Consider the following 26,800-nt stretch of genomic DNA (forward strand, 5'->3'; position numbering starts at 1 on the left):
AGAAGCAAGCCCTGACCCTACTCGCCCCAGCCTCCGACTGGGCTGCCTCCCTGCTTGGCAGGCGGCTTGGACACAGGAAAAACCTAGAGGCCATCTAGATGTTTTATTCAAGGAGGGCCCCTTCCCAGAGGCTCCTCCAGCAGCCTCAGTCCCCAGGCCTTTCCGGTACTGAGTCCTCCCTGTGGGGGCCCACTGCTCTCCACACCTACTTGAATAAGAACTTCAGGCCTCTGTTCTCAGCCAGCGAATACAGTGATCACAAATAAGCAACTGGGGTCGATGGGCCAACCCTCTCTCTATCACCCTTCAAGTCTCTCCTCTAGTCTTCCATCTCGTCTTCCATTTCCACTCTTCCTCCCATCTTTTTTGTTTTTTGAGACGGAGTCTCGCTCTGTCACCAGGCTGGAGTGTGGTGGCGCAATCTCAGCTCACTGCAACCTCTGCCTCCTGGGTTCAAGTGATTCTCCTGCCTCAGCCTCCCGAGTAGCTGCGACTACAGGCGCCTGCTACCACGCCCGGCTAATTTTCGTATTTTCAGTAGAGACAGGGTTTCACCATGTTGCCCAGGGGGGTCTCCATCTCCTGACCTCGTGATCCACCTGCCTTGGCCTTCCAAAGTGCTGGGATTACAGGCATGAGCCACCATGCCCAACCCCTCCCATCTTCTCAATTCATCCACCCAACCAGGTCCATTCATTCCCCTCCTGTTCCCTCACTTTATATATTGAGGCTTTTTTGTCTGGCCCATTTCCAGAGATAATCTGAAGTACATTTCTCTCCCTAGATCTGAAAGTCACATTTTATTGTATTCTTACTGTATGCCATGCCCATGTGCAATATCTCACTACAAATTCCCATGGGGCCCTTATCCTCAACCTCATTTTATGAAGAAACAGGCTAATGGATGGATCCCAAACTTCAAGGCCAAGTAGCAGAGCCAGAATTCTAGCAGCTCCTCCTGCCCTCTGAGACACTGCTCCCCACTGCCCCCCGATGGCCAGGCCAGGGGCTTCAGGGAGAATAGTTCCCAGGGTCTGTTCCCATCCAGGTATGGAAAACCCTGGGATGACTGAGCAACCCGCGGGGAATGGGTAAGTCTAAGGAACTGCTCCCCTGCTGGCTGCCGGGGATGTGCTCCCCTCCTACTCCCAACAAGTGCTGATCAGATTGACACCTGGGGTGTGTGTGGGGTTGCGGGAAGGCCAGGGTACAGAGTCTGCTGGAAACGGAGCTCCTGGGGGCTGGGTGTGAGCATACCTTAAAAGATGCCCTTTCCCCCAGTCCAGCCCACTGCTCCCTCACCAGCCCAGGGTAAGAAGGGGTAGGAGGCCAAGAGATCCTGTCTGGGGTGAGACAGCGTGCAGTGTAGAGGGCAGAGCATTTTGGAAGATTGCACTCCTGGAGCTGAGCTGAGGAGCAAAGAGGGAAAAAGGCTTCCCAGCTCCCAGGCCTGTGCTCCTCTCCCCACCGGTCGCCTGGGTGTGGGCAGGAATGACCCTGGTCAGCCTTTCTCCTGGATCCCTGGGGGCTGAGGGCATCATTCTCAGCATTCCCCTCCACCCCGTGACCTCCCCAACCCTACCTCAGCTTCCCCAGCTTTTGCTGCAGCTTTTGCTTGCCCCAGCCTGTGGGCAGCGGCCCCCCTCCTGTTGTTCTTAAGGCAAGAAGAGATGCCCAAGTAAAGAAAATAATTTAATAGAGAAACAGTGAATTATACTCTTCACACTCAGCCTCCTGCAGGGAGGACAGACAACTCTTGCCCAAGGAGGCATTTAAGGGCAGAAGGGCTAGAAATCACCAACACCCGCTGATTATTTAAAAGAAACTCTCAAATACATTATTTTCCAGGTTAAATTCACTTTGTCCTCATAAGTGCCCATGCTGTGGGCTGTGGCGTTATCAGCCCCATTGAAGAGATGGGGAGACCCCGGCCCACAAAGGGGAAGGGGTTTGCCCAGGGCTCCAGTGGCAGAGTAGGCCTAGAAGTGGGTAGCCTGGAGTGCATTGGGTCAGACCGTCTCCCTCTCCCAGGCTCAAACTCCAGCACAAGGCCCGCGCTGTGGCTAGTGTGGGGCCCAAAGAGGAACGGAGGTGGGAGAGATGAGGACCAAGGAACCTTCCTGAGTGCTCCCTAGGCCAGGGCAGGAACAAGAAATGGGTTTCTTAAATTTGCCCCACCCCGAAAGATACAACTTTCATGCTTGAAGGATTAATTTGAAGTACCGAGATGGCGGGCAGGTGTGAGTTCCCAGAAAGACTGGTGGGTTCTGTGGGGCTGAGTGCATACTGTGGGGTGGGTGGTCCCTGAGGGGTGCTGGAGTGCCCCATTCCAGTGCAAGGAGGAGCTGAGTCGGAATAAGGGGTCCCGGGAAGGGCAGGCCAGGGGCACAGCTGCCTGCTGGCAGGGCGAGGGCAAGCACAGAAGTGCCCTGCAGGGGCCCCTTGCCCTCTTCTCAGAGCAAAAAAATGATAGACGGCTGCATGCTCCAAAACTGACAGGCACAGGACCCAGTAACCACTGAATAACAAAGGTCTCATGAAAGAAGTGCTGTTCTCCCAGAGTCCTGCCCTCCCCTCCAGCACACAGCACAGCCATCAAACTGTATGTGGGGTGCAGAGTAACCCGAGGGAGTCTGGGGACTCTGGAATGTGGGGGTCTCAGCACTGTCTACCCAAGAAGCCTGCTCGCCAGGGCTGCAGTGGGCCACTTCATTCTTGGCGTCAGCCTAGGTTAGTGTCCCTCTGCTCCAGATGGCTCACGTCTGTCCAGTCATTCTTCTGGGGTCACTGTAGGGTACAAGCTATGGGGGGGAGGGAGGCAATGGGGGAGGGTCAGTCTCAGGTCTTTGGTAAGAGAGGCAGAACCCAGGGCCCCCAGCCCTCACCCCTCTTTGGATGGAGGATCGACCCCAGGGCAAGACTCACAGCTACGAACAGATTCCGACAGTCCCTCTTTGTCCAGGGTATCGGCTTCCCAGCGAGATTCCCTCATCTGTGGGATGTGAAAGCAGCACAAGGGATGAGAGGCAGCCAGAAGGCAGACACACGAGCCACAGCGCACAGTGCTGAGCAAGAGAGAGAGTGAAGGACGGGGACACGAGCCACAGTGCACAGTGCTGAGCAAGAGAGAGAGTGAAGGGCAGATACAGGGACAGGGAGGCCTGCAGAGGAGGCGGGAGAGCAGACATACACCAGCAGGGTAGGGATGACAGCCACAAGCAGAGAGCAATAGAACCCACAGACCCTAGCCCCAGCGTGGCCCCCATGTGCCCACCTTGACCTGCTCCTTCAGGTATTCAGCTCGGGCCATGAGGTTCTGAACCTGCCAAGGAAAGATATGCCCTTGGGTGTGGGGGAGAGTGGCGGGGGGTGGGGTTTCAAAGGGAACTCCTCCTCAACCCTGATGCTCTCCAGAACCCTCTGCCCCGTCAGAACAACTTGCCTCCTGAGTCCCTTATCTGCTCCTTCCTCCAGGAAGCCTTCCCAGACTGTTTGCTGCTGGGTTCCCAGATCCTCCATTGCCCTGTCTGAGTACCCCAGCCCTATGGTTTTGACTTTCAGACCTGGAACACCCTGAGAGTGGGACATTCCAGAGGGAACCCAAAGAGATCCCCACAGGTAAGAGCAAAGAAAGGGGAAGAGGAAGCCTCCCAACCCTCTCAAGCTCAGTGGGCACCTCAGTGTGAAGCAGCTCCCGCCTCCGGCCCGGGGGCTCCGCTGTAAAGAGAGGGCGTGTGGTGAGGGCAGGGCAGCCAGGGGCCCTCTGGGGGGCAGAAATGGGGGCCCTCACCTGCCAGCAGCAGCAGCAGCTCCCCCAGACTATGCTGGTACAGGTCCAGGGCATCCTGCTCCCCACCAGCGGCCTCCTCCTGCAGCCACGAGGACACCAGGCTGCTTAGGGTCATGGCCTGGATATCTCCCCGCCCCGCCCCATCCCGTCCCACCTAGACCCTTCTCACTGGCACAAACCTTGGCCATGGCAGCTGAAGCCACTTCCAGGGCAGCTAGGAGGCGTGGCTTGTCCCGGGCCATCTCTGGGATGAGTGGAAAGGCTCAGGGTGGGGGAAGCAACCTGCCTGTTCCCTGCAGGATGCCTCTCCCCACCCGCCTCCCCCTCAGGCTGTGGGGAGGTTTGCTGGGGCCCCTGGGGTCAGCCAGGAACAGGAAGTCTACCTCTGAGCAGATCTCGGGCAGAGGTCCCCTGCCTCAGCAGGGCCTGATTGGAGGAGGAGACGATGGCCTTGAGCTCCTCGGCCCTGGCCATGTACTGCCCCACCTGTAGCAGGGAAAGGGTCTGAGGAGGTGCTGTCTCACCCGCTGCCCTTGCCAGAACCCACATCCAAGTTCTCCCTCTGCATTGTTAGTGACTGCCTCAAGCTATAAACATGTCAGGGAGCAAATGAGGCTGGCCTGACCCATTCTGAGCTCTGTGTTGCAGGAGAGGAAGTTCCAATTCTAAGACAGCCATTCCCCAGGGGCCCTGAGATCTCAGGGCCTTACCCCCGCCCCCCCACTTCCTCATGGGGACTCTCACCCACCTTTGCCTTAATCGCCTCCTTCCGCTGGGCATCCGCCTCATCTGCAGAAAGTGAGGTCATATGAGGAGTCTGGGAGAACCCCTGCCCCACACCGAACCCTCTGGAATCCCTCCAAACACAATATTCCAGGTTTATGCTCTGCTTTATTGCCTACAACATTCTGGATAGAGAACTGGAATCCACCTATTGCAGCCACAGATGACTCCCATCCCTGCTGCAGCCACAGACGACTCCCATCCCTGCTGCACCCAGGGGCTTCAGGCATGGCCTGGGACTCACAGTGCAGGGCAGGTACGAAGAAGTCCAGAGCCTTGCAGTAGAGCGATAAGGCGGCTGCTGCATCCCCCTCCTGGTCTTTCTTCACAGCCTGCACCACCAGGGTGGTCTGGGGGATGGGCAGATCGGGGTCAGGTCCACCTCCCTACCCTCCCACGCTCACCAAGATGGGAGATCAGCTCCCCTGAGCCCACCCTCTGTCTCTGTTGGGCGAGTCACCTATTCACCACCAAAGGGGTCAACAAGACCTTCAGCCCACCCTCAGCCCACCCCAGCCCCACCCGCCTGCTCACTGCTCGATCCAGACTCTCCCTACTGGGCATGTGCTCCAGGTCCACCCAGGGGTGCGCAAAGAAGTCCTGGAAGGAGATGCGACGGCTGGGGTCCCGCTCCAGGAGCCGCTGCAGTAGGTCCCGGCAGTCTCGTGAGAGCAGGGGCCGCGGGGGGAGCTGTAGGGAAGGGAATGGCAGGGACAGATCACACTGGGCTCCAGCCCCTCCACCCCTAGCCCAGGGGTCGGCGAGGAACCCAAGGTATGCGTTGGACAGGTGGGGAACCTAAGACCGAGGAGGAGCAGGTGGGTCAAGATGATGGAGCCAGTGAGGAGCCAGGCCTCCCTCCCTGGGCTCCTGGCGCACCCTCGCTGGAGCCCTGAGGTGAGCTAGACTTGTGTTTCTGGGTCCTTATTTCCCTCCCTGGACTATGTTCCTGGGAAGGTTGGTCTGGCTCTGCTTTGGCTTTCTCCCCACAAGGGCCTGAAAAATAGGCACTGTGCTGCCTGCTGTGGGCTGACCTAAGTCCCTGGGACAGCCCGGCACCTCGACTTCCAGTCTAGAGCATGCCCCTCCACTACAAAGGCAGCCTGGAGCCCACACTCCAGTCTCTGCAGGTGAGAACGAGGTGTAAACCCTCAGGGCCCTGACTCCCTCTGCCCCCCAATGGTCGCTAAGGCCCTGCTAGACCCACCTCGATGACCCGGTTGCTACGGATCTTCTCTTCCAGCTCCAAGAACGACCTGGAGGCAAAGGGGGGCTGCCCGAAGAGGGCTTCTGTGGAAGGGAGGCAGAGCGGAGGCTGGGAGGGAATAGGTCAAGCCTGGCCTGAAGCCCCTCAGCAGGGGTCCTGGGCCAGCAGTCAGTTTTCATCAGAACCCTTCAGGAGTGGCCCAGAGAGGCCTTGCCTGAGGAAACAGTGTAGGCCTCAGGGTGAGAAGCAGGGAAAAAAGGTCTCACCATACAGGATGACCCCGACGGACCAGAGGTCTACGCGGGCGTCATACTGCCGCTGGCACACCATCTCGGGGGCCATGTAGAGTGGGGAGCCACGGAGCACGTGCTTCTCATCCCACGGGGACATGTGCTGTGCAAAACCAAAGTCTGCAGGCAAGAGGTGAGGCAGCAGGGTTTGAATTCCAGCTGCTTCCACTCCTGGCTTGTAAAGCCTCACCCCAGGCTCCTCTCCACCCTCCAGACCCGATCAACCCTATTTCCAAGCCTCTGCTCATCATTAGCCTGGAACACCCTCTCATATCTGCCTCTGGGGTATAAAACCTACCCATCCTGCACAGCTCCCTTGGGCACCTTTTCCTAGGAAGGCCACCTGATCACACTAGCTACATGGATAAGCCCCCACCCTCTCACTGTCCCCCAGGCTTAGGTTTTCCACAGTCTCTGGCCTCCAGTGTCAATTCTTGTCCAAATCTTATCAAGGGTCACCACCTCCTACTCCCCCACCACACACTCTCCTATGTGGCCACAGATGGAGTCACAGACTTGAGCCCCAATTCTGATGACAGACCAAGTCCTGTCCCTGACCACGGAGTGATCCCTGATGCTGGTCACACACTGAACCCCAGCACTGTTCCCAGACTGACCCCCAAACCTGGACACACAGTGAGTCCCAACTCTGGCCACAGACTGAGCCCTAACTCCACCCATTATGCTGTTGGACTTGAGCATGGGTAGCCTGAGAAAGGTTCTGCCTTTTGATGACAGGGTCCAGCCCCAGACTTTGCAGCCTGTTACTCTTTGAGGACTCTATAGAGAGCTCCATGAGAACTAGGGCTGCTGAGTGAGCCCAGGGAGAGGGAGGCCTCTACACTCTCCAAACCTCATCCCTGCTGTTTCAGACACAGACCTGCCAGTTTTAGGTGGGGCTTCTCCAAGGAGCTCAGCAGAATGTTCTGTGGCTTCAGATCCAGATGAGAGATATTGCGTTCATGCAGGAACTGCAGGGCGCTAGCTGAGGAGTGGGACCCACAGAGACAGTTCAGAGCCCATTCCCACCTGCCTCTTGCCTGCCCGGCTCACATCTGCCTCCTCAAGCCTACACAACCCCAGTTCCTGCCTGGTTAGTCTAATGTTTTCCATATAAGCACCAAGATCCCACCACTTCTAGGAGTTTGCCACCTCATCCGAGTGCCCACCCTCCTCCCCTCTGCCCCTTCACAAGTCTCCCCGCCTCTCAGAAGCCTCTCTGGATGCCCCAGTCCTTGAGAATCTTGCTCTTTTCCTTGGCAAAGCACTTGAGTCCTACCTACAGGACTCTGGAATGTTCTACAAGGTCCTTATGTTATGTTCTATGTATGGAAGCCTCAACACCCCACAGAGGGGTATTACTCCCTCATCTGTCCCACAGCATCCCTGAGCAAGGGTTGAGTGTATGAGATAAACAGGACCCTAAAATTTCAGACTGTGCAGGAGGCAGCTGCAATGTGTGCCAAGGCTCTAAGCCTAGGGTAGGGGTGGGATGGTGGGGGGCAGAGAACAAGGGACGGAGTGTCAGGCTGGGGTCACAGTCCTTTACCTAACTGCTGCATGAAGACACGCGCCACCTTCTCAGGCAGAATCCTGCGGGTACGGATGAAGCGAGACAGGTCACCCCCTGCGCAGAACTCCATGATGAGGTAGATATTGTCACTGTCCCACTGTGTTTAGAGGTAGAGAGGCAGCCTGAAGAGAGTGTCCCTTCTCCAGCTCCCTTTTGGCAGCGGCCCCGCCCAAGGCTCGCACCTGAAAGTCTTTCAGCTGCACAATGTGGGGGTGTCGAATGCCCTTGAGGATCTCAATCTCTGTCAGGAGGTTCTCCACCGATGCCTTGTTCAGACTTTTCTTGGCTACACACTTTATGGCAACCACCTCCCGAGTGTCCTTCTGCGGGACAGGAGATTTGCGGGCTCTGCCTTGAGGAGGCCAGGACCTTGCCTGACTGGAAAGGCTCTGTCTGGTTCCCTCTGTCCCCCGACTCCGCCCCCTCCCCGGGTCCACCTACTGCACACCAGCAACGGGCTTCCCAGCTTTCCCTTGTGAGGTCAGTGAGGAATGTTGATTCTGGAGTCCTGGCTTCCCGACCCAGCCTCAGCCTGGTCTTCTCCAACCCTCAGCTAGATGATCCATTTCTTTGCATTCTGGAGTGTTCCCAGCAGAGGCATGTCACTCAGAGTTCCAGAACCGCCCACTCTGCCTCCTAACTGGCTCCAGTCCCAGACTCCTCCCAGCCCACTAGGTAACCTGTTTTGAGCCTGTTCAGCCACTGACCCTGCAGGTGGGTGCAGGTGCGCCCTTTAAGACCTAAGCGTGGCGGTCGGCTCCAACCTCCGCAGAGGGTCTGGCTGGGGCGAAGCCAGCCTCCCGCCCCTAACTGTTCCCACACTGTCGCTAACCTCTCGGAGTCTCCCTGGCCGGCACCAGCCGGGCTAGCTCGGGCGGGCACGGGGCCACCGGCCGGCACCCACCTTGGCGTAGGCCTTGTACACCGTGGCGTACTTGCCGCTGCCCAGGCGCTCGGTGAGGATGAAGCCGTCCAGGCGCGGGGGGCCCCAAACGGGCCCCGCCATCCCGGCCGCCCGCGCCCGCGCAGGCGCTTCCTCGCTGCGGGCGGCGGTTCCGGCGGGTTGGGGGACGGGCCGAGCACGGGGCTGCTCCACGCTGCCCCCAACGCCGCCCGCCGGAAATGCAGCGCGCTTCGGAGACGCGGCTCCGCCCTGCTCCGCCCTGCTCCCAGCGCCCCTCCCCTGTGCCCACACCTTCTCGGGTCATGCGCCCAGCCACTTCCTGCAGGGCCCACGTGGGGACACAGAGGCTCCGCGAGCCTAGAAGTGAGCGGAGGACTGCCGGCGCGGTCTTCGGGGACTCCCAGCGGGCGCAGAGGCGTCTAGAGATCGCCCACGTGAGGACGCGGGCTCCAGAGGAGCGGACGTGTGTGGGGGCGATGGCGTCCGGGAGGCCTCCAGGGCCCCTCCCCAGGACCCGCAGCTCTGAAAGCAGAGGTACTGCAACAAGAAGGCGTCTTTGGAAGAGGCCGCGTTGGCTTCCCGGACCTCCCAGCTGCTTTTCACTTTTCTGAGGAAGGGCCTTGAGGACCTATTTATTGCATCTTAACTGTGCCAGCTCTCCAATCTTAGCAGCAGCGCCCAGCCCCTAATCCTGTGGGCTGCCCCGTCCTCCCAAGTCCACCAGACATGTGGACCAGTGTTGTCTGAAAATGTCTTTTTATTTTTATTTAAGCACAAAATTGAGACGTAACATATACATTTGTACATAGAGGGGAAAAAATACCAGAAAGGAGTTTATAAAATCCCAACCGCTGCCAGTATCATTCAGTGGCTCGGGGCCTGCGGCTGCCTGGGGCCGAGCCAGAGGCTAGTTTTGTGGGAAGGCCCCCCAGTCCACACACCCGCTCGGCAGCCTCGGGGAACAAGGTGCTGGTCTTAAAGGTGGACTCCTAGTTGGCCATCAGAGTGACACGCCCCCCCCCCACCCCCCCGGGTGTGAGCCAGACTCCACTGGGTACTAGGGGGCCCTCCAAGAGATGGCTCATCAGTTCCTGCTGAAAGATGCGGTTCTGGACTGGCTGGCCCTGCCCTTCCTGAAAGTCTGGATGCTGCTGATGGGGAGCATGGGTGGGGCAGGTGGCATCTGAGGCAGAGGCAAAGGCAGCCGTCCCTCAGGGGAGGGGAAGTCACAGCAAACAGGGCCAAACCAACCACACCAGCACAGGCAGACCCCGCCCTCCTGGAAGACGCTGGGCAGGACAGCTTGGGGTCAGTGTCCTTGGTCCCTTCCGGTCCCCAAACCCCAGCCAACCGCACTGCACATCCAGAGTCTGAAGAGAGTAAGGCTCAGCGAGGGCTCCAGAGGGCTCAAAGTGCAGTCCCCTGCAGGAGGGTGCAGGGGGCTAAAGGGCTATGAATCCGTTTATAAGGAATGTGAGGCAGGGAAGAGCCGAAGGCAGCCAGTCTTCTCTGGATCCATTTATGAGGCAGGCAAGAGCTTGAGGCAACCAGCCTTCTCTGGAAGCCTGGAGACCACTGGAGTGACCTGGGGAACAGATCTGTCCACCGGAGCCTGTGAGAGGCTTATCCCCAGCCGGGGCAGGAAGGGCTGGGCTGTGTCTGAGAAGCCAAATTCAGGCCAGGCCTGCAGGGTGGGGGAGTCAAGGCCCAGGACCCTGGCAGAAAACTCCAGCTGGGGTGGGCCCAGGTCAGCCTGTGATCCCAACTGTGTGGGGGTGTCTGTGTGTGCACAGGACGAAGAGAACTTCAGTCCCACTGCTTCCAGAGACAAAAGAATCCTACCAAACCATCACTAGAGAAGGAAAGAGAGCTTTGTTTTTTTTGTACATAGAGGGGGAAAAAAAAGTCCCTGTCCCTCCCCTTCCAGGGAGAGCTGGTCGCTGAGGGAGGAGGAAGAGCCACAGCAAGACCCCTGCCAGGTCTGTGCTGGGCACAACCACCACCACATAAGGCACCCATGGAAAGTGCAGCTCAGAAGGCAGGCGAGAGAAAGGCTGAGGGGGAGAGAAGAGAGAGGAGGACTAATTCCCCTGGAAGGCTCCTTGGGCAGCAGATGAAGCAGCTCTGTGGAAGGTTCTGCTGCTGAAGATGCCCTGGGAAAACTCCTCCTGGGCCTGCTGGAAGCTGGCCCCTGTCCGGCGGTAGAGGGAGTGCACCTGGCGAAGAGGGGTGGGGTGAGAGGAGCCTGCCCTTTGGGTCCACCAGGAACCCAGCCATCCAGGACATACTCCCAAAGGGGTCACCAGAAGCCTGGCACTGCCTGACCGCCTCACCCAGATCCCTGGAGAAAGGTGCTGGACCTTTGGAAGCCTAGGAGACCCAACTGCAGTGGTGAAGAACATCTCGTGGCAAGGGCAGGAAACAGTTGCCTGCTTCCTCCCATTTGCTGTCAGCCCTGCCCACACCACTCACCCGCTGCAGGAGGAAGACTGAGAGCACGGCACAGAGGGTGAAGAAGCCAGCCACCACCATCATGATGACTGATACGGCCAGGGACCCTTTCTTCAGTGTAGACAGGGCTGCAATCCAACCGCTATAAGGGAAGAAGAGGCCAGAGGGAACAAAGTGGTAGTGGGCCCCAAGAGTCAGCATAAGGGGCTCTTCTCCAACTGGCCACTGTGTCCTGACCATCACCTTGGCATTTCCCACAGCACAGGGAGCCCTATGAGCCAGAAGCCCTTGGCCTGTGAGGCCAGACCTCCATGAAGGCTGACGGGCCCACACTACCCCACTCACAAGGGGAATCTTCTGGTTATGTGAGGTCTGAAAGGGAGGATGTGGTTGCTGCCTTCACAGAGTCAGAAGTAGCACTAGGCTGGGTGCTGTGGCTCTTGCCTGTAATCCCAGCACTTTGGGAGGCTGAGGCAGGAGGATCACTTGAGCCCAGGAGTTCAAGACCAACCTGGGCAACAGAGAGAGGCCCTGTCTCCACAAAAAATTTAAAAAGGCCAGGTTTGTGCCTGTAATCCCAGCACTTTGGGAGGCCAAGGCAGGCAGATCACTTGAGGTCAGGAGACCAGCCTGGCCAACATGGTGAAACCCTGTCTCTACTAAAAATACAAAAATTAGCTGCGCGTGGTTGCACACGCCTGCAATCCCAGCTACTCGGGAGGCCGAGGCAGGAGGATCACTTGAACCTGGAAGGTGCAGGTTGCAGTGAGCCGAGATCATGCCATTGTACTCCAGCCTGGGTGAGAGGGTGAGACTCCGACTCAAAAAAAAAAAAAAAAAATTAACTGGCTGTGGTCATACATACCTGTGGTCCCAGCTACTCGGGATGCTGAGGTGGGAGGATCACTTGAGCCTGTGAGGTTCAAGGCTGCAGTGAGCCGTGATCACGCCACTGCACTCTAGCCTGGGCAACAGAGTGAGACCTTGTCTCAAAAAAAAAAAAAAAAAAAGGGCCAGGCGCAGTGGCACACGCCTATAATCCCAGCACTTTGGGAGGCCAAGGCAGGCGGATCACGAGGTCAGGAGATTGAGACCATCCTGGCTGACACAGTGAAACCTCGTCTCTACTAAAAATACAAAAAATAAGCCAGGCATGGTGGTGGCAGGTGTCTACATAGTCCCAGCTATTCAGGAAGCTGAGGCAGGAGAATGTTGTGAACACCTGGGAGGCGGTACTTGCAGTGAGCAGAGATCGCACCACTGCACTCTAGCGTGTGCAACAGAGACTCCATCTCAAAACATAATAATAATAAAATAAATAAGGTAGCACTGGGCTGGGCCTTTTTCTGATGCTTTGCTGGTGGGGAGTATGGAAAGCGTGGCTGCTCACTCCTGAGGACCCACCTTCTTGGAAGGAGGATCACTGGCCAACTTGCTGTCACCTGTCTGAGCCCCATGTCCTCATCTGTAAAAGGGATATCCTCATATTTCCTGATATCAAAACTTACTACAAAGCTACAGTCACTAAAATAGTGTAGGACTGGCATAAAGATAGACATATAGATCAATAGATCAATACATCAATGGAATAGAACTGCGATTCCAGAAATAAACCCATACGCCTATGGTCAGTTAATTTTTCTTTTTCTTTCTTTTTTTTTTTTTTTTTTTTTTTTGAGATTGAGTCTTGCTCTGTAGCCCAGGCTGGAGAACAGTGGCATGATCTTGGCTCACTGCAACCTCTGCCTCCTGGGTTCAAGCAATTCTCCTGCCTCAGCCTCCCGAGTAGCTGGGATTATGGGCACCTGCCAATGCGCCCGGCTAATTTTTGTATTCTTTGTGGAGATGAGGTTTTGCCATGTTGGCCGGGCTGGTCTCAAACTCCTTCCTGACCTCAGGTAATCCACCTGTCTTGGCCTCCCAAAGTGCTGGGATTACAGGCATGAGCCACCGCGCCCGGCCGGTCAATCAATTTTTGACAAGGATGCCAAAACCATTCAAAGAGAAAGAATAGTCTCTTCAACAAATGGTACTGGAATGACGATATCTACATACAGAAAAATGAAGTTAAATACTTATTTCAACCATATACAAAAATTAATGTAAGCCAGGCACGGTGGTTCATGCCTGTAATCTCAGCATTTTGAGGGGCCAAGGCAGGAGGATAACCTCAGGCCAGAGTTTGAGACCAGCTTGGGCAACATAGCAAGACCCTGTCTCTACAAAAAATTTTAAAAATTAGCCAGGCATGGTTGTGCATGCCTGTAGTCCTAGCTACTCAGGAGGCTGGGGCAGGAGGATCACTTGAACCCAGGAGGTCAAGGTGATAGTGAGCTATAATTTTGCCACTGCACTCCAGTCTGGGTGACACAGCAACACTTTTTTTTTTTTTTTGAGATGATGTTTCACTCTTTTTGCCCAGGCTGCAGTACAGTGGCGCAATCTTGGCTCACTGCAACCTCCACCTCCCAGGTTCAAGCGATTCTCCTACCTCAGCCTCCAGAGCAGCTGGGATTTCAGGCTCCCACCAAAACACCCGGCTAATTTTTTTGTATTTTTTTTCTTTTTTTTTTTTTTTTTTTAGAGATGAGGGCTTGCCATGTTGGCCAGGCTGGTCTCGAACTCCTGACCTCAAGTGATCCACCTGCCTCGGCCTCCCAAAGTGCTGGGATTACAGGCGTGAGCCACCGCACCCGGCCAACTCAAGCCTTCTGATTCCCAGTCCAGGTGCAAACGGCCGTCATGAATCACAGTTTTTCTACCAGGGTCTTACTTAGGTAACGAGTAATGAAATTGGGTCACTGGTCAAAAGGGACCAGATTAACAACAGCAGGGCAAGAAGCATGAGGGGTGGTGGGAGGGCAGCGTGCACTTGCTTGGAGGGTAAGGGGAGGCAGCCCTTCTCTCCCCACTGCTCTGGACTTGCCAGCTCTGCCGGAGGGAGGGGACCAAAATAGCACCGCCCTTCCAGGCTCAGGCTGTCAGCCAAGTGCCAGTCTGACCTTTCTGTAATGCTCTCTGTGCACTGGAACAGAAAGGAAAACATAAGCCATCAGCTTTTCTTTTGAGATTAATTTTGAGCTGAGGACTGAGGTATCCTGGAAACTCAAACCAGCTGTATGCTCAAAGAGGGCAGCCAGAAGCAGCCTGTCCAGGGGAGGTGAGGGACCTGTCTCCTTTAGTTACAAGGCATCTGAAAAAAGTCGCAGCTCAGTCTGCAAAGGCCTGGGCATCCATCAGCTTCCAGGAGGGTGTGGCAGGAGAAAAGGAAGAGGCTGCAATCCAGTGCAGGACACTGTCATAGTAGCCTAAAGAGTCAAGTCAAGTTCACCCACGACACCCTAGAAAGTAGAGAGCAGGGAAAGATAGTTTTTTTTTTTTTTTTTTTTTTTTTTTTTTGATACAGGATCTCATTCTGTCACCCAGGCTGGCATCCAGTGGTGCAATCATGGCTTATGGCTTACTGCAGCCTCAACCTCCTGGGCTCAAGCGATCCTCCTGCTTCGGCCTCCCAAGTAGCTGGGACTATATAGGTGCATGCCACTGCACCAAATTTTTTTTTATTTTTGGTAGAGACAAAGTCTGCCTGTGTTTCCTAGGCTGGTCTCGAATTCCTGGGCTCGAGCAATCTGCTTGTCTTGGCCTCCCAAAGTACTAGGATTCCAGGCATGAGCCACTGCGCCCGACCGATAATGAGTGTCTTTTGATGCCTTTAGCATCAAGGAGAAAAAAAAAGTGAGTGGCTACTGATAAAGAACTGGAAAGAAGGCCCAAAGCAGGTCTGAGTTGGCCCACTCACCCACTCCCCGCCACAGGAAAAGCAGGGCACTGGCGGGGCTCTCTGGGAGCTAGAAAACAGGGCAAGAGAGGCTGAGTCCCCTATCCAAAGCCTAATTCCCTCTGTGATGCCCAGGTCTCACCTGTCCCCCAGGCCAGGGATGCCAACCAACTGGATGATGTAGATCCCTATTTGACAAAAAAATACAAAGAAGAACACAAAGAAACTGAAAGAGTTGTCGGACCTGTGGAGAGAGAGGGAAATGAGAAGTCACAAGAGGGCTTGGGCCATGTTCCTCAGCATCCTTACTTGGTGTGACATCTCTTTTCACTAGGAGCTAGGAGGCAGCATGGGCAAGAGACAGAGCTCCAGGGGCCCAGCCACACCATCCACAGGGACACACACACACACATACCCCACCATAATCAAGAAGAGCTTGCCTTTCACTGCCTTCCAATTTAAGGGGTCAGTGCTTGGCCCCTTCCTCCAAGAGCTGATAAAGTTGCTCCCCCAAAGGACAATATAAAGAGCCTAACGCTCCTGCAGTGAGCCAAGATCGTGCTACTGCACTCCAGCCTGGGCAACAGAGTAAGACACTGTCTCAGAAAAATAAGTAAATTAAAAAATAAAGAGCCTAACACTCCATCTTCTGAAGTACTTGCGTTTCGTAACAGGCAAGAAAAACTAAGCCAAAGGCATAAATCTCTAATAATAAAACCGTATGAGGCCAAGAATTTGAGACCAGCCTGGCCAACATGGCAAAACCCTGTCTCTACTAAAAACACAAAAATTAGCTGGGCATGGTGGTGTGTGCCTGTAATCCCAGCTACTTGGGAGGCTGAGACAGGAGACTCACTTGAACCTGGGAGGTGCAGGTTGCAGTGAGCCGAGACTGCGCCATTGCACTCCAGCCTGGATGACAGAGTGAGATTCTGTCTCAAAAAAACAAAACAGGCCGGGCACGGTGGTTCACACCTATAATTCCAGCACTTTGGGAGGCCAAGACAGGTGGATCACTTGAGGTCATGCGTTCAAGACCAGCCTGGTCAACATGGTGAAACCCCATCGCTACTAAAAATGCAAAAATTAGCCAGGTGTGGTTGTGTGCGCCTGTAAGCCCAGCTACTCCAGAGGCTGAGGCAGGAGAATCACTTGAACCCAGGAGAAGGAGGTTGCAGTGAGCCGAGATCGCATCATCGCACGCCAGCCTGGGAGACAGAGTGAGACTCCCTCTCAAAACAAAAAACCAGGCCGGGTGCGGTGGCTCAAGCCTGTAATCCCAGCACTTTGGGAGGCCGAGACGGGGGGATCACGAGGTCAGAAGATCGAGACCATCCTGGCCTACATGGTGAAACCCCCGTCTCGACTAAAAAAATACAAAAAACTAGCCGGGCGAGGTGGCGGGCGCCTGTAGTCCCAGCTACTCGGGAGGCTGAGGCAGGAGAATCGCTTGAACCCGGGAGGCGGAGGTTGCAGTGAGCCGAGATCCAGCCACTGCACTCCAGCCAGGGTGACAGAGTGAGACTCCGTCTCAAAAAAAAAAAAAAAAAAAAAAACCACAAAAACAATAGAACTTAAGGATATGTGGTAACAAAGAACAATCAAAACAAAACAAAACCTGTACATCTGAGTGGAATAAAACAGTATTTGGGGAATAGGGGACACCGGACAAAACTCTCTCAAGAGCTGAGGACTTCCATCTCTGTGTCCTTGAGGGCTAGAGCACAGTGAGGGTTCAGGGCCTCCAATGGTACAGGGATGGTTCAGCGACTGCGCTATCCCCTCTTCCCAGGGCCTGCTGGGCTCCCAGCCCTGAAAGCATCAACCCTGAGGTACAATTCCAGAACCCCTGGGGGTCTGTAAGGTGTATCCAGCTATGTTCCCAGTATCTAGCTTAGGTGTTGGCACTCTGAGTTATTGGGAAGCATCAATAGTCATGGAGAAGAGCCCTGGAGAGCACTCATCTGACACTACCAGAGAAGCACACCCGAGAGCCTCAGAAGGGAGTTCCCAAAGAGCATCCCCTCCCTCTTCGCAGTAACGGCATCAGCTAGACTGGGAGCAGTGGGATGGCAGGTCCCTTCTCTAAGTCTCCTGTGCCTGGTCCAAGGACAGGGCCCAGAGTAGACCTCAGGTACAGAAACTGAAGAACAGGGCCCCCAATCTCTGCTCTGGGTGGGAACAGAGGAACAGAATGTAGGGAAAGTGGATTTCCCTACATTCTGTTCTGCTCTAAGACTTGGATGGGGTCCTAGGGCCTATAGCCCTTAGCCTGCTACCTGGGGTGCCAGCCATAAAATCTCACCCCTTGCCCTGGCCTCACTCACCTAAAGGCCTTATAGATGGGTCGGTACCAACAAAGGAAGGCACAGGGAGTGAAGATCAGAAACCACAGGATGGAGAGGCCGAAGTCCACTCCCTTGGAGCTGTCACTCGAGAACGAGGCCAGGCAGGCAAGCAGGTTCAGAAACAGAGTCACTGAATGCACTGGGGAAGGGGACAGGACAGAGTATGACTTGTGCCACGGTGGCTGAGGGGCTCCAATGTGGCGGCCACTCCCTAGGAGAGGTGAGGTTCATGCTGCGAAGGCAGCTGCAGAGACAGAGGAGCCCACTCTGTACCTAGACAGGGATAGCTCCCAAATCCTGGTTTTATGGGACCTCAAAACCAGGGATCAAACTATGTTCCTGAGAGGTGATGGGACAGCCCGGGTATCTGAGGGGTGTGGAGGGAGGATGCAGACCCAGGGCTGGTCCTCGGGAAGGAAGTCTTTCCTTTAGCAATGCTTTTCCCTGGCCCTGGATGGCCCCCGATGGAGCTGCAGGAGAAGTCTTCTTCCTCACCCTTCAGAATCCACAGGCCTGTGGACAGGGAAGGCCTTCACCTAAGGAGGGCCTTTTAGTGCAGTGAGCTCTGAAGGAACTTGGAAGCCTCTAGTTAGTTCCACCCTCCGTGATTTGTGGTCTGGACTGCCCCTTTCAAGGAGTTTTCCAGACAGGGGGCAGCCTGTGGGCAGAGTCATCTCCCCAACCCAGCCCAGGCACTGAGGAAGGCTGGAGTCTGCTAAAAGCCTGTTTACCAGGGAGGAGCAGCCAGGGCCAAGATGGGGCTCTGAAGTCACACCCAATTCGCCCTTAAGCTTGGAGGGCAGGAGCGGGACTCACACATCCACAGATAGTAGAGCATCTTGCATATCCGCTGGTAGTCGGCAGGGATCTCTGTGGAGAAATCCTGATAGAAGCAGGGCTTCACAGGGCACCACGAGGGCAGGGGGGGCCAGTTGTTGTCTCTCACTGTGTGGGGGAAAAGGAGTGACGAGGTGAGGGCCCAGCCTCAGAAGGGGCATTGAGGTGCGTGCACGCCAGCACAGTGTATGGGCCAAACCAGGGTTCCCAGAGGGGCTCCAGCAAGCAGGGCTTGGAGTCTGCATGGAGCATGGAGTGGGATGGAACAGGAATGGAACCCAAAGAGATACCAACAAGCTCACACGGAGATAACAGATCCCAAATGCACTGGGAAATACAGAGTAAACGGCCTAAGTGATTATTTTTATTAACAAGCAGCCCACAAGTGTGATAACTCAGTTCATCATCATTAGCAAGGAATTGTGGGACCAATGCCCCTATGCTATCAAAGAATCAAGGCATTTTAGAGCTAGGAAGGAGTGCAGAAAGTAATCTACAGCCATTACAACCACACTACAGGTCTCCTGACTTGCAATGGACTGCTCTTCCGAGGACCAGCGTCCTGTGATGAGAAGAGCCCCACAAAACTCCGAGGCAGCTCAGGGTGAACGCTGGGAGGCCTTCCACACAGGGTTCAGGACACTCATCTATGCCAGGCAGGGCAGCCCCAGGCCCCAGCAGCCTCCCTTACCATGCAAGTTGGCTACAGTGTTCTGCAGCTCCCGCTCCTTGCGTTCCAGCTCAGCAGCTTTCCTGTCCAGTTCTTCCTGCTGCCGAAGCAGGCCTGCCTGGGCTGCAGACACCACAGCCTGGAGAGAACAGGGGAGGTACAGGGACAGCCAGACACAACAAACAGAAACAGTGTCAGCCTGGGTGGGCAGGCAGAGAGGCCTTGCCCCAGGCAGGGACAGCCAGCAAGGAGTCCCAGAAGCAGTCCGCGCCTCCCAGACTGTCTTAGGTACCAGAGACCACCTTAGAGAGGCCAACCTGTCTTCCACTGCCCCCGCACCTTCCTGGTCCGTTGGCCATGACTAGGTTCTCCTCTGCCCTCATCCCTAAGCTTGAGTTGGGAAAACTATCCCCAGTGGCTTCTCCACCTCTTCCTCATACCGGGTCAAGGCAGAGCTCAGTGATTGTGAACTTTGGGAAAAAGACCTCACAAGAAACTAAACTATAACAAGAAACCCACAGACCCAAGCCTCATTTGAAGAGCCTGGGTGTATGTGTGATAAGGAAAACAGTGCAAGCCTGCTAGCAGTGAGTGGAAAGGGGAGACATGTGAGGGCATATGGCGTGTGCCTGAGCCTCAGGATCTGTACAAGCACCCTGCCCCCTGGCCTGCCCCCAGGAGCTGCCTCCTGAGGTCCCCCTAAACTGCGACTGGCTACACCCCAGGACAGCCCCTTAGGTGTGGCCCTGCCCTGCCCTGCCTGGCTTTAGTGGTGTGCAGAGTCCACACTTATCTCCTCTCCAGGCAGGGCAGAGCCTCTGAGTGACAGTAAGGGACTGACTATACATGAGGCTGAACAGACCTGGCCCCCTGCTGCCATTTGGGCCAGGTTCCTCCTGATAGATGAGACTCCAGTCCTTTTTAGGGAGAGATCTCAAACTGGTCATCTCACAGGATGACAAACCAGGCACATGTGTACACACACATGTATACACATACCAACCTCTCCAAAAACTCTTCAAAGACCTCAGGCTGCCTTGGGGAGGCAAGTTTCAGGCACTGGTGGCAGAAGCAGAAGCAGAACTGACCCCGCTGTGCCACACTGGGGGTCTTGACCTCCTCCAAGTCTGTGACATCAGTTGAGAAGGACCCAGCTCCCTACAGCCCACCACCCAGTTGCACAGAAAGACACCTCCACATGTAAGGGCTGCCTCACCTCCACAGGGCTCTGGGGCCTGGGAGGAGCGCTGGGCAGGCTCCGGGTGCCCTGCCCTTCTTCCTGCTCATCTACACTAGGCCTACCTTCGGAAGCTTTCGCATGTAGCTGTCTCTGAGAATACTTTCTCCTCCTAGGAGCATCTGCCTCTCTGAGAGCTCGCTCGCTGCCAGGAATTGGGCAGGCAGGAACTTGCCGGCCTGTCTAAGCAGGAGCTGCAACACACAACTCCACCGTGGGTCACGCTCATAGGGGCAGCGACGAGCGCAGCGGGAGGGCAGTGAGGCAGTGCAGTGGAGCACCAGGCACAAAGCAGAAAAGATTCACAGTATTTGGTGAAGGGACAAAGGAAGACAGGAAGGAAGGTGAGAATCAATGAAGTTAAAGAAAAAAGAAGAGAGATTCTGGGCCCCAAGGAAGACAGGACAAGTCAAAGGCCTGAGGAGGACCTGGAGGGGTACAACAGGGACAAATGCCCTCTCTGGAGGCACCAAGGAGCCCAGCCTGGTGAGTAGAGCTTATTTCTCAGTGGTGGTGGTGGATGGGATGGAGGGAGTAAGGATATTAATTGGCAGAGCAGCCCCTCTACTTGTAGGTGACCAGCTCCAAACAAATTAGCAAGAGGGCCCTTAGGGGGCCAAGGCTGAAGGCTCTCTGCTTGCCCCGAGCCTCAGGGCTCAGCTACTGGTCTGGGTGATTCCCTCACTGGAGAGAAAAGACCAGAGTTCTTTGTCAGCAGTACCTGGGGGGTCGGCTGGGTTGGTTCCACTGATGGCTGGAGAACCGCTGGCTGCGAGGACCCAGGGAGTTGTGTGACAGGAACTGTTGTCGCTGCATTTGTCTACATGGAACAAATCAAAGGACAGAAGTGAGTGGGACTCCACTAGTTGCTGACGAGGGGGCAAACCCACAGCAAGATGGGTGATGTGCCCCTGCCTGTGAGGGGATACCCTTGGGGCCTGCACTGGACCTTCCCCTGTGGCTTCCCAGCCAACAAGCCTCAGGTTCAGGCCATCTGATCCCTAACCCAGCACCCCTGGGCTCGCTGGGTCCAGCACTCTTGGGCACTGCCCTGACCTCCTTGGGGAGGGGCCCTGGTCACAGATCTCAACGGGAGAATTTCACAGAGCGTTTGGTGGCTTTCCCATCCTTACCCTGCTTCCCGGGTTCGTGTTAGGACTGTCCTTTTGAGGACTGCCGCTTCTCAGAGCTGCTTCTGTCCTTGCCAAGGCTCCCTGCCCCAGAAACCCCGGCACCACCCCAGAGGGTCACGGGACTTGGAAAGAGGGCCTGCTCACCAACCTCTGAGAAGGGGTTGAATTCCGCCAGGCCGCCCTGTGGGGCGTTCGTCAGCTGGGTCACAGAGGGATCCTGAGAAGGTGAAAAAGAGCCCTCAGACACAGAGGAGAAAACCCTGGCCAGGGCCGGCAGGCAAGCCGGTGACGCCTGACTGAAGTGGGGCTGGTGATCACGCTCCTGGGATCCTGAGAAACCTCTCTCTGGAAGGGTTCTGTGCCTGCCCCTGCCACACCACAGCTGTAGTCCCTTCTCCCTGGAAAAGGTTCACCCCAGGAGAGACCCAGAGCAAGCTTTACCCAGAAGCTTGAGAGTACACACCACACAGGCTCCTGTTGTGTTGGTACCCTATACAGATTCAAAATGGTTCACAGTATTTACCTCTAGGGAGTGGGGTTTTTTTTGTTTTTTTGTTTTGTTTTGTTTTTTGCAGGGTGGGGTGCTGAGGGGCAAGTGAATGGGGTGGTGAGGGCAGAGACTTACTATTGACTTTATAACCTTTCTGTACTGTTTTATTTATTATTCATTTATTCCTCTTATTTTTTATTTTTTTATTTTTCGAGACAGAGTCTTGTACTGTCGCCCAGGCTGGAGTGCAATGGCGTAATCTTGGCTCACTGCAACCTCCGCCTCCTGGGTTGAAGCAGTTCTCCTGCTTCAGCCTCCTGAGTAGCTGGGACTACAGGTGACTGCCACCACACCTGGCTAATTTTTGTATTTTTAGTAGAGACAGGGTTTCACCATGTTGGCCAGGATGGTCTCATCTCTTGACCTCGTGATCCGCCTGTCTTGGCCTAACAAAGTGCTGGGATTACAGGCGTGAGCCACCGTGCCTGGCCATTCCTCTTATTTTCCAAAAGATAGTCTAAGGTAGTCAGACACAGCTCATGCCTATAATCCCAGCACTTTGGGAGGCCGAAGCGGGTGGATCACCTGAGGTCGGGAGCTCAAGACCAGCCTGACCATCATGGAGAAACCCTGTCTCTACTAAAAATATAAAATTAGCTGGGTGTGGTGGCGCATGCCTGTAATCTCAGCTACTCGTGAGGCTGAGGCAGGAGAATCACTTGAACCTGGGAGGTGGAGGTTGTGGTGGGCCCAGATCGCACCACTGCTCTCCAGCCTGGGCAACAAGAGCAAAACTCTGTCTCAAAAAAAAAAAAAGATAGTCTAAGGTTCCAGAACAAAAACATGCTGCTGGCTGCCAGTACTGATTTTATTAAATCGGGCACACTTGCTAAGAGCAGAGACATGATAGGCTCAGATGAAAATCCAAGAAAATGTTTTTGCGTTTTGGGGATTTTTTAAAGTCTTTTCATAAAATCCAAGAATGTCCTCAGAACACAACCTTGTCTCCTTTTCCCATCTGATCTCTGCATGGGGCTCTGCTATCCTCTTTACTGCGCCCCTGCTGGCCTGGGGCAGTTGTCTTCACCCTGTCCTGCACCCAGGAGAGCTCCTCCGCACCCTCCCCTTCCTGGTAACAGATGCAGGGCTCAGGTCCAGCTTCACAGCCATGCCTGGGCTCCATGAAGAACAGCCCTGAGGGTGGCCAAATTCAGGGCTGTTCCTGCCTGTGGAGATACTGCTTGCATTCCACACCTCACCCCACACCCCTAATTATTAAACCAGATGCTCCCATACTTCAGGCCCAGCCTCACCTCCACCGGAAGACTCTGTAGAGCCAGTTCTTTTTTTTTTTCTTTTTTTTTAAGACGGAGTCTCGCTCTGTCGCCCAGGCTGGAGTGCAGTGGCGCGATCTCGGCTCACTGCAGCCTCCGCCTTCTGGGCTCAAGCTATTCTCGTTCCTCAGCCTCCTGAGTAGCTGGGATTACAGGCGCCTGCCACCACGCCCAGCTAATTTTTGTATTTTTAGTAGAGATGGGGTTTCACCATGTTGGGCAAGACTGCACCTGGACTCTAATTCTTTTCTTTCTTTCTTTTTTTTTTTTTAAGAGACAGCGTCTCACTCTGTTGCCCAGACTAGAGTGCAGTGGTGCAATCATAGCTCATGGTAGCCTCAAACGCCTGGGCTCAAGTAGTCCTCCCACCTCAGCCTCCTGAGTAGCTGGGACTACACACATGAGCCACCAGGCCTGGCTGATTTTTAAAGCTTTTTTTTTGTAGAGATGGGGTCTTGCCTTGTTCTCCAGGCTGGTTTTGAATTCCTAGGCTCAAGTGATCCTCCCACCTTGGGCTCCCAAAGTGCTACCTCACCTTGTCCAGATCCAATTCTTAAATACAATGCTAATATCAGATGCATCCACAGAGTGACCCCCTTAGTTTACAGATGTAGAAACTGATATTCACCATGATCCAAGGACCCAAAATGGGAGCTCTCTCCTTACTCTAAACATTCATAGAGCTGAGGGTCAGCATTGAATATTCTCTGGTTTTATCACAGATACTACCTCTTATCTTCCCACCTGAGTCACCAGTTCATAGAGGGTATGACTGACTGCCCCCAGGCATACAGCCAGAACTCACTGTGTCTGGACGGGCCTCATACTACACCCTCCACCTCTTCCAACCTCCTCTGTGACAGACTGGCTGTGTCCTTCCTGCTGAACACCAACTCTGCCCTGATGGCTCCTGCAACTTGGACGAAGTGACAAGGTGAAGTTCAGGAGGCTCTGTGTTGCTGAGGAATTGGCCCTGAGGTTATTTCATGCCTGAATGACCAGCGGTTTACTACTAGAATCATCTGGCTTCCTGCAAGGAAGATTTGGGGCTTGGTATCTGTTCCCCTTTCAGACTCAGCAGAACCTAGCCACCGCTGAAGTCACTGAAATCGGATCTACCATCCACAGAACTGGCTCCTCGAGTCTTGAGTCACCAGAGGACAGAAGAAGAGGGGCCGCTCTGGTAGCACTTTCAGGTGCTAGCATACAGACATCTGGCCAAGGTGCACATGTTTAACAGGTGACCTCCAGGCCCACAAAGAGATGCCATTTCCTTTATGAATGGCAGACAGAAGGGGACTGTGATGGGGATGATAGGGTGACTGCCCTGTTCACTCTGATCCTTCCCCTTTTCCTAAAATCTTAAAGACATGGCCTGGCACCCCTCACTGGGCTCCTCATAAACAAATCTGATCTCCATTAGTAAGCTCGAAACTCCCTGCAGCCATGTGCATCTGTGTCTAGTTCATACTTGAGTTCCCTGGTGCTTGGTGAAGGGCCCGCGGCAGCACAGCAGCTCAGTGGTTTGAGAAGACGTGCAGCACGCTGTGGGGCCTCCCCCTTCTCTAGGAAGCACTGCCCAAGTGCCAGGGCATAGCAAACAGGAGGCACCTGCATCACAGCAGTAGCCCAAGGGCCTGGAAGAACGGCGCCCAGGAAAAGTGACCTAAAACGCTAAGACAAGTGGATATTTTCCCATTTAAGAAAACCTAGGCTCTTTCTGAAAGATGTGCGTGGCTTTAAGAGAACCTGAGTCCTGGCAAGAAAGGGAGGGAGGAGGAGGGACTGGGGAAGGAAGCTGACATTTACTTAGTGTCTACGGTGTGCCAAACTCACCACACAATGATGCTACTGTGAAATTCTAGTTGCCCTAGAACTGGCCACTATGTCGAGCTGTCAGAAAAGAGGGTTGTACTGGCCTTCCAGAACTGACCTGGTTCTTCGAGAGACTTATGACCCCCTAATCCACTATTTATAATGGCTTTACTTCTCCCCTGTTACCTAGGATGGTACTAGTTATACTCCGTACTTGAGAGAGCTGAGAGAGTCACTCCAATCAGCTTTTCTGTTCTGTGGCTCAGCTCGGGACCCTGGCTGAGAAAAGCTACAATACAGCTCCTCATTTAACCCTCACAACAGCCTTATGAGGGAGGAATATTTATATTTTGCAGCTGGAAAAGTTCAAGCTCAGAGAGGGGAAGTAGCTTGTCTTAAGATCTCAGGGGTAGTAGTCAGTGAATCCAAGTCTGTCTCCAGGGACACAAGATGGTAAAGTTGAGTGGGCAAAGCATCCCGAAGCCTGGTATGGAGCCTGACAAATTGAAGGCACTCAGTGAATATGTGGCTGAATGAATGAACCCCACTCCAGGAAGACACTGACAAGGGCTTCGCTTGTTTCATTGCTTTCTTCTTTCCTTCAAAGAGCTGGGGTTTTTTGTTTGTTTGTTTGTTTTGAGACGGAGTCTTGCTCTGTTGCCCAGGTTGGAGTGCAGTGGCGCGATCCTGGCTCACTGCAAGCTCCACCTCCCGGGTTCATGCCATTCTCCTGCCTCAGCCTCCCAAGTTGCTGGAAATATAGGCGTCTACCACCACGCCCGGCTAATTTTTTTTGTATTTTTAGTAGAGATGGGGTTTCACTGTGTTAGCCAGGATGGTCTTGATTTCCTGACCTTGTGTCTGCCCGCCTCGGCCTCCCAAAGTGCTGGGATTACAGGCATGAGCCACCGTGCCCGGCCCTAGGATGGTGAGGGCTAAGTTTCACCTACAAGGAGGAGTAACCTAAAACCCCCTGCAGTGCCACTCAGACTGGCTAATGCCCTTTACTGAATTTATAACAAATAAAAGGCTCTTAACCTCAGTTATTTTCATTCGGCAACCAGCTATAGTGTGAGGAACATACCACAGTGAATAAGACACAGCTCTCACCCTTCTGGAGTCCACAATCTGGTATCTGAGACAAGTGGACACCCCCTGAGGGGGTGCTGGGGACCACGGCAAGGTGCAGAGCAAAAACAGGAAGAAGGGGAGACACCTCAGTGGGCTTCAAGAAAGACCAGGTTGCAGAAGGAAGACAGAGAGCAAAGGCCCAGATCAGTGAGGCTCCCCACCACTGCAGGACAGTGGGGCACTTCCACATAGTTGGAGGGTAAAGGCCGTGAGGGAAGAGAGGAAGGCAGAGTTAGGCTGCAACTCTGCCGGGAAGGGCCATGAAAACCACACCTTTTTTTTTTTTTGAGACGGAGTCTCGCTCTGTTGCCCAGGCTGGAGTGCAGTGGCGCGATCTCTGCTTACTACAATCTCCACCTCCCAGGTTCAATCGATTCTCATGCCTCAGCCTCTGGAGTAGCTAGGATTACAGGTGCATACCACCACGCCCAGCTAATTGAAAACCACACTTGTCACTGGTTTGGAAACCTCATTCTATGCATTTCACAGGTGCTGGCTGTCTGAGCTCTCTGTGACTTTTCCTTGCCTTCCCTTCCTGTATTCTATCCAGGCTCCCAGTGTGAGGTTTATTTCAGACTCCAAAAAACACATTAAATAAATATCTATCTCATGCACTAAAAAAAATTCAGGGCCAGCTGGGCACCGTGGCTCAAGCCTGTAATGCAGGACTTTGGGAGGCTGAGGTGAAAGGATGGCTTGAATCCAATTTGAGATCAGCCTGGGCAACATAGCCAGACCCTGTCTCTTTTTTTTAATATTAAAAATAAAAAGTAAGTTGAGGCCTGGCGCGGTGGCTCAGGCCTGTAATCCCAGCACTTTGGGAGGCCAAGGCAGGCAGATCACCTGAGAACAGGAGTTCCAGACCAGCCAACATGGTAAAACCCCATGTCTATTAAAAATACAAAAATTGGCTGGGTGTGGTGGCTTACACCTGTAATCGCAGCACTTTGGGAGGCCGAGGCAGGTGGGTCACCTGAGGTCAGGAGTTCGAGACCAGCCTGGCCAAGATGGCAAAACTCCATCACTACT

General features: G+C 54.5%; 2 protein-coding genes across 11 annotated transcripts in view; both read right to left on the minus strand.

Annotated features, from left to right (window-relative positions):
* Nucleotides 1-1,679: 1,679 nt before the first annotated feature.
* ULK3 (unc-51 like kinase 3) lies at nucleotides 1,680-8,729 on the minus strand. Of its 7 annotated transcripts, none has more exons than XR_004057447.1 (16): nucleotides 8,548-8,706; nucleotides 8,092-8,220; nucleotides 7,826-7,966; nucleotides 7,620-7,663; nucleotides 6,951-7,055; nucleotides 6,047-6,190; nucleotides 5,781-5,863; nucleotides 5,108-5,263; nucleotides 4,818-4,923; nucleotides 4,539-4,579; nucleotides 4,174-4,276; nucleotides 3,970-4,034; nucleotides 3,791-3,869; nucleotides 3,275-3,717; nucleotides 2,926-2,992; nucleotides 1,680-2,801 (listed from the first exon to the last, which is right to left on the minus strand). XR_004057447.1 is itself a non-coding variant. In XM_010375873.2 (16 exons), the coding sequence occupies exons 1-16, from the start codon at nucleotides 8,647-8,649 to the stop codon at nucleotides 2,785-2,787; spliced, it is 1,419 nt and encodes a 472-aa protein (XP_010374175.1). In that variant the 5' UTR covers nucleotides 8,650-8,727; the 3' UTR covers nucleotides 1,680-2,784. The 7 variants fall into 7 exon arrangements, 2 of the variants coding, with proteins under 2 accessions (XP_010374175.1, XP_010374179.1); XR_004057444.1 differs by having other exon boundaries at nucleotides 7,620-7,740; nucleotides 8,548-8,705; XR_004057445.1 differs by having other exon boundaries at nucleotides 7,620-7,740; nucleotides 8,085-8,220; nucleotides 8,548-8,705.
* A 557-nt stretch (nucleotides 8,730-9,286) lies between these two features.
* The window catches only part of SCAMP2 (secretory carrier membrane protein 2), a 31,332-nt gene continuing 13,818 nt past the window's right edge, over nucleotides 9,287-26,800 (minus strand). The window contains exons 2-10 of one of the 4 annotated variants that reach the window (XM_030929831.1): nucleotides 21,150-21,218; nucleotides 20,590-20,688; nucleotides 19,934-20,062; nucleotides 18,653-18,770; nucleotides 17,941-18,069; nucleotides 17,104-17,263; nucleotides 14,919-15,020; nucleotides 11,020-11,140; nucleotides 9,287-10,763 (exon numbers count right to left, since the gene is read on the minus strand). In XM_030929831.1, the coding sequence (XP_030785691.1) occupies nucleotides 10,629-10,763; nucleotides 11,020-11,140; nucleotides 14,919-15,020; nucleotides 17,104-17,263; nucleotides 17,941-18,069; nucleotides 18,653-18,770; nucleotides 19,934-20,062; nucleotides 20,590-20,688; nucleotides 21,150-21,218 (1,062 nt within the window). In that variant the 3' untranslated portion in view covers nucleotides 9,287-10,628. The remainder of the gene's footprint in view (nucleotides 10,764-11,019; nucleotides 11,141-14,918; nucleotides 15,021-17,103; nucleotides 17,264-17,940; nucleotides 18,070-18,652; nucleotides 18,771-19,933; nucleotides 20,063-20,589; nucleotides 20,689-21,149; nucleotides 21,219-26,800) is intronic. The other 3 variants (XM_010375879.2, XM_010375878.2, XM_030929830.1) reach the window with 3 other exon arrangements.

This window comes from Rhinopithecus roxellana, chromosome 5 (genome assembly GCF_007565055.1).
Source record: "Rhinopithecus roxellana isolate Shanxi Qingling chromosome 5, ASM756505v1, whole genome shotgun sequence".
Classification (NCBI taxonomy): domain Eukaryota; kingdom Metazoa; phylum Chordata; class Mammalia; order Primates; family Cercopithecidae; genus Rhinopithecus; species Rhinopithecus roxellana.